This window comes from Eschrichtius robustus, chromosome 19 (assembly GCF_028021215.1).
Source record: "Eschrichtius robustus isolate mEscRob2 chromosome 19, mEscRob2.pri, whole genome shotgun sequence".
In the NCBI taxonomy this organism is placed as follows: Eukaryota; Metazoa; Chordata; class Mammalia; order Artiodactyla; family Eschrichtiidae; genus Eschrichtius; species Eschrichtius robustus.
The window spans coordinates 20,081,173-20,086,931 of record NC_090842.1 but is presented as its reverse complement, the minus strand read 5'-3'; the positions used below and the strand labels follow the sequence as shown (position 1 = coordinate 20,086,931).

The 5,759-nt window shown below is 59.9% G+C and overlaps 1 protein-coding gene across 1 annotated transcript; it reads right to left on the bottom strand.

The window, feature by feature from the left end:
• Positions 1-723: 723 nt before the first annotated feature.
• RRAD (RRAD, Ras related glycolysis inhibitor and calcium channel regulator) lies at positions 724-4,000 on the bottom strand. Its single transcript, XM_068527570.1, has 5 exons — positions 3,876-4,000; positions 3,274-3,658; positions 2,533-2,606; positions 2,202-2,406; positions 724-1,390 (listed from the first exon to the last, which is right to left on the bottom strand). Exons 2-5 carry the CDS (start codon positions 3,641-3,643, stop codon positions 1,113-1,115), a joined length of 927 nt encoding a protein of 308 aa, XP_068383671.1. The 5' UTR covers positions 3,644-3,658; positions 3,876-4,000; the 3' UTR covers positions 724-1,112.
• Between the last annotated feature and the right edge of the window lie 1,759 nt (positions 4,001-5,759).

Sequence of the window (5,759 nt, the reverse complement as noted above, 5' to 3'; positions counted from 1 at the left end):
ATTTATGCGCAAATGCAAGGCCTCTCCTTCCAGGCAAGGAGGGCTCCAGGGACCTGCTCCCACATTAACCAATGCCAAGCATGGGGTGCTCTGGCCTGGCCACTCACAGTGGGGAGAACAGTGAACCCTCCCTGTCCTCCCCCTCCCACCCCCTTCCCAGTAGCCCAGCCTCAGCTGGGAGGTGGGGAGACATGCGGACTCAAGTCCGCCTGAATGTGCCTTCCTCATCCCAGCCTTAACAAACCAGCTGCCTCCTTCTCCAGCCAGGGAGTCTCAGAAGTCTTCCACAGCCACTCCACCTCAGCAGATTTCCAGCCCCTCAGGAGGGAGCAGGGCAGAGACACCCGCCCAGGAGCCAGACCCAGGGTTCTTGTTTGGCCATGACACCTGGGGCAGGACATGGTCCCTTGGGCAGCCTCAATTTCCCTTACATACAGTGGGGTAACTGAGCCTTTGATCAGCTAGGCAATGCCAGGCTCCAGCTCAGAAGAATCTGGATAACAGGCTGGGTGGGATTCATGTCTCTTCCTGCTGCTTGGACTCCCCAACCAGGCCCCCACCCACACCTGCCCCTCTGACCCAGCTGGCTATATCTGGGCCCAAACATTAGAATAGTCAAGGCCACACACTAGGGTGGGGCATCTTCAGGAACCAGCCTTGTAGGTTCCTCAACTTCAGGAACCCTTCCTGCTCCTGCAGCCCCCGAATCAAAGGAAACACAGATTCAACAGCCCTGACCTATCAGGAAATAGTCTTTATTACAAAAATCTGCATGTAAACAAATAGCCACTGCACTGAACAGCCTCCCTCCAGGGCATGCACACCACGCGTGTAGAGAAAGGCAGAGTCCTCTCCCCACTCATAGGCCTGCTCCACAGGCTGGGCTCAGGCTGCTGCTTGGGACGCACATGGGCCTGCACAGGCACCTCTGTGGGCCCAGCCCTTGACGGCCACTGGGAGCCACCTCCCTGGGCAGCACTGTCTCTCTGTCCATGACCATGAGGTGGGGGATACCCAGAGTCTGAGCCAGCCCTGGGGCACCTTGGGCGGTTGGCTGGGCCAGCCCACCAATCTGCCCATCTGTCTGCACAATACAGTGAGTGCCCCAGGGCCTAGAGCACGGAGAGGTCGTGGCAGGACTTGGACTTGGCACGCAAGGCCATCTTGCGGCTGTTTCGAGCGACGATGCGGCCCAGGAAGCGCTTCGCCTTCTTGCCAAGGCTCTCTCGCCGCCGAGAACCCGCTTGCCGACGTGCGTTGGCCTCTTTGCTGTCCCTGCGCAGGCGTATCTGGCGCACGACACCCTCAAACAGCGCCTGGACATTGTGGTGCAGCGCAGCCGACGTCTCAATAAACTTGCAGTCGAAGACGACGGCACAGGCCCGGCCCTCTGGTGTGGGTGGGGACAGGCACACGTCAATAAACAAAGGGTGGGTGGCCCACTCAAAACCCTGGCCACCCCATGGCAGCTACCACATCCCTGGGTCTTCCCCAGAAACACAACGACCCCAGCTCCTGTACAGAGGGGCCCAGGCATCACTGGGTCACCCAACTGGCAGAGCGTGTCCACATTTAAGGAGCTCACAAAGGCCCACAAAAGGAGACTCGTTTATTGAAATAATTTGAAGTTTGATATTTAAATGGAAGTGCTGTAGTTGTCAACAAAATGAAAACTTTGTTGAACAGCTTGGTGTTTTATGGCTTGATGTTATATCATGATGAATGATGGGTAGAATAGGGGGGACATCGCCAAGTCACGGCTGGTTCCTCTGCGGGGCTCAGGTCTGGGGGCCACAGAGGATGATGCTGAGCCCAAGAGGGGGCTGCTCCCCAAGGGCAAGACTACGCTGAGACTGGCCCTGGCCTGGAATCCAGGCTCTGAACTCCTGGCCTGATTCCCTGCACTCTCCTCACCCCTCATATGCCAGGCCAGGGACAAAGAGGACAGAAAAGGAGGGCTCTGAGGTGGCGCAGCTCAGCGCCCAGCAGCCTTCACCTCCCCTAGCTCATTTGGTCCTTTCCCCAGCACTCAGGTCTTTGGGAGTCCTGTGGGAGGGCAGAAGCTCTCCCCCCTCTCCCTGAGTTTTCTTCCTAAACATTTTTAGCCACTGATGATCCCCAGGGACTCGAGCTGAGTCAAGACTGAGTGGACCACAGCCCAGCCAGGATCTCCCTCCCTTTCTGACCCACTCCCTGCTCACCATCCAAGGAGACCTCACGAGAGCGCACCAGGTCGCTCTTGTTGCCCACTAGGATGATGGGCACGTCGTCTGTCTGCCGCGCCCTCCGCAGCTGGACCCGAAGCTCTGACGCTTTCTCAAAGCTGTCCTTGTCTGTCACTGAATACACGATGACGTATGCATCTCCCATGGCCATGCAGTGGCCAGGTAGCCAGCGGCCCCCATCCTAGGGAACACAGACACATATTTACCCAATAGTCCTCACGCCCCAGCTACAAGGCCGTCACTCCCGGCAGGTCCCTACCCCCAGCTCACCCCTCCCACCCTGCCCTGGTCTCAGCCTGCATCTTACCTGCTCCCAAATGTCATAGACCATGAGCGCTGCCTCTTCTCCATCCACCATGATGGAGCGATCATACGTGTGCCCTAGGCAGGAGACCAGTAGTCGGGTTACCTGCTGGCTGGCAAGAGCCCCCCTCCTCCAATACACCAGGTTTCCTGTTCTGGCCACACCCTTCAACTCCTCCCCAGAGCCCTCCTAACCTTCTCCTCCACTGATGGCTGCTATGTAGCAACAGAAGTGACAGGGCTGAGAAATGGGGGGTTGGAGGGCATGGTGTGCCTGGCCCCCACCTAGGCACCCCTTCGCCAAGCTAGCAATGTCCTGGGTAGCCACTCCTGTGCTCCCTGCCCTCCTGTTGCCTGAGACCCAGGGTGGTTCTGACCACAGTGGCCTGAGTTAGAACAGACATCCCCTGGGGACCTTGGTTACCTAGGACTCCTCTCCTAGAAACTCCCTCTGGCTGGGTTCTTGCCAGTCCTGGCAGGGGGGGATATCCTGCCCCCAGACTACAGAGTAATTAATCGTATGCCCTGGGCCTTCTACTCTAAGCACTTCTTTTCCTACTAAGGGCTGGGGTACCTTCTCCCTTAGTTTCCCCATCTGTGAAAGGGGTAGGTAGAAGCAGATTCTCAAAGTGCCTTCAGAATCCCGTTGTTATCTGCTGCTTTTAATCCTGGTCCCCAGTCCTGTAAATCCCAGTCCTAACCCTGTGCTCGCCCCGCCCTTGCACAGTCCCTCCCAGCCCCTCACCTGCGGCCTCTGCTTCAGGCCCGTCCTCTATACCACCGAAGATGCGCGCCAGAGCACTCTTGCCGACGCCAGGCGCCCCCAGCAGCAGCACCTTGTAAACGCTCTCGTCTGAATCGCTGCCTCCTGAGCTGAGCGAGTCGGAGGAGCCCTCGGGCCAGTCCAGCCTCGGACCCTGGGCCCCCGTCCCGGACTCGGCCGTTGTCAGAGCTCCCGGAGCCAGCGCCGCCTGCAGGTCGCGCTCGTCCACAGGCATGCTTCGGCGGTGCAGCGGGGGCGCCGGGCCCCAGGGTGTGCTGCCCCGACGGCGCTCGCGCTCGCGGCCCCCACCGCGGCTCCCGCCCGCTCCGCTGCCGCCACCGTTCAGAGTCATCGCGTCGGACGCCGTCTGGGGAACGAGAATCCAGATGGCCGCGTGAGCCGCGGTGGAGATGGAGTGGGAAGCTGGACCCGGGACGCGCCTGCCCGACCACAGGTCAAGAAAGATGCTCGGGGCCCGGGACATGCCGCAGAAGGTCCTTGCGCCCTGATTTGTGACCCATCCTCCTGACTCGTTCATCCCAGACGGTGAGACCACCCCCACCCCGCTCTGCCAGGACACTCACCCACTCACACACGGACACGGTCAGGACTAGGTAGGTCCCGGGCTCGCATACAATCCACTCGCAGACCCAGGCTCGGACACTCGACGCTGTCGCAGCCGCTGCCTTCTCGGTCCGCACTGGGTCCGGGCTCCAGAGCCGCCTATTTAAGCCTCTGCCCGCCCCCGCCGCCACCCCCGCGCTCGCCCCGGGCTGCGCTGTCCGGGGGCTGACGTGTCCGTCCCCCTCTCCCGAGGGGGATCCCCCGCCCTCCTCCTAGGACCTCACACCCACCCAGCCCCCGCCTCACCCGCCAGGGCGGGGCAGGGGCAGACTCCGCAGACAACAGCCCGGTCTGAGTGTGTGTGTGTGTGTGTGTGTGTGTGTGTGTGTGTGTGTGTGTGTGTGTGTGTGTGTGTGTGTGAGAGAGTGTGGGTGTGGGTGTGTGTGTGTGACGGGGGGGGGCGAGGGCTGGGGAAAAGGCAGAAAGAAAGGGAGCACGTGAATGGTGTGGAGGAGGGCGATGGAGGTGGAGGGTGCCACCACGGGTGGGGGCCATGGGGAAAGCCCCAGCCAAGTGCGCCAAGTCCCCACTAGGGAAGAATTGAGGTCTGGCCCTTTAAAAGTGATTTCTCCTTTCCCTCTCTCCCAGTCCTGGCCTGTTGCCCCAGCAAGCAGACCACTTACAGGTCGGACAGACTTCACCCTTCACTGCCCATGACACCCATTCCCCACCCGCTGGTATCTGAGCTAGAATTTAGGGGGCCTAAATCCAGGCTTCTAACCTCAACACCAGGTCCTTCCTGCTCTCATCCCTGCCCTTGGCAGTTGAAGATTCCACCTGATGAGCCTGCCCTTCAGGATGAGGGTTAGTGACACCTGAGCCCCTGGGGGCCCTTGGAGAGCTGTTTGGGGGAGGGGGCAAGGAAGGGGAGGCCCGCTGGCAGTGTGGTGCAGGTAGAGGGGCAGCTTGAACCTTGGGGAGGGAATACAGGCCCAGAGAAGGAAAAGGATGAAGTCAGCACCACCTCCCCCTCAGCACCCTCCAGGCAGCTGCCAATAACTCTGCTAAAAATACCTGGCCCTGGTCATTCTGCTCCTGGCCTGGAGGTTGCCCAAAGTTGGGGAAATCCTGGCAGACAGGTGTCAGATGCCAGCAGGAGCGGATAGGGGTGGGACTAGACCAGGGTCAGGTCCAGCTCCAGCCACTCTAAGAGTCTGCAATGTCTCCTTCCTTCCCTTTAGTCTCAGACTGCGCCTGCAGTTCAGAGCACACACAGGGCCTGGAGGTTCAGACTCCCATTCAGAAGGGGCATAGTTGTAGAGTAGGGATGGGGTCAGCGGGGTGGGGGTGGGTTAGCCACCACTTGGTGCTACCACTGCCCGGAGATCAGCCCCTCCTCAACCCAGGGAGGGCGCTGGGGCACAGAGGGGAGGAGATGTAATGGGGAGGCTTGGGTTCTACTCCTGAATCTGCCTCCAGGCTCCTGGATCTTGCCTCCCTCCCAGCCTCAGGGTGGCCAGCTGTAAATTGCCTTGCTCATGTTTGGGGTGTGTGGAGACTGGGAACAGGCACGCTGTGAGGTACTTTGTGACAGGGACCCGCTATTAGAGTGACGTATGGTTGTGATGAGTGTGGTGGGGGTGGGGGGCACCCATTCAGGGCTCAGGTGACATCACGGATGGATGGATCCTAGTGGGCTGCTGTAGGTTGTCATGGAGACCTGGGTCAGGTCTCTCTGACTGCTGCATCAGTTTCCTTGGCAACATCTGAGAGGGCCTTGGAATGAGGAGGGCCTGGCTAGGTAACTGTTAGAGGGTTCGTGCACGCCCCTCTGGTACTTGAGGTCCTCAAAGTTAGGCAAGGCCTGGACTGAGGGGTGATCTATCTATTTGTGTTCTTCACAT

Excerpts from the sequence above, each read along its gene's own strand:
- RRAD (XM_068527570.1), bottom strand. The coding sequence starts at position 3,643 with ATGACTCTGAACGGTGGCGGCAGCGGAGCGGGCGGGAGCCGCGGTGGG. Across the intron at positions 2,407-2,532 it reads TCTATGACATTTGGGAGCAG|GATGGGGGCCGCTGGCTACC; the intron begins GTAAGATGCAGG and ends TGTGTTCCCTAG. Across the intron at positions 1,391-2,201 it reads TCGTGAGGTCTCCTTGGATG|AGGGCCGGGCCTGTGCCGTC; the intron begins GTGAGCAGGGAG and ends CACCCACACCAG.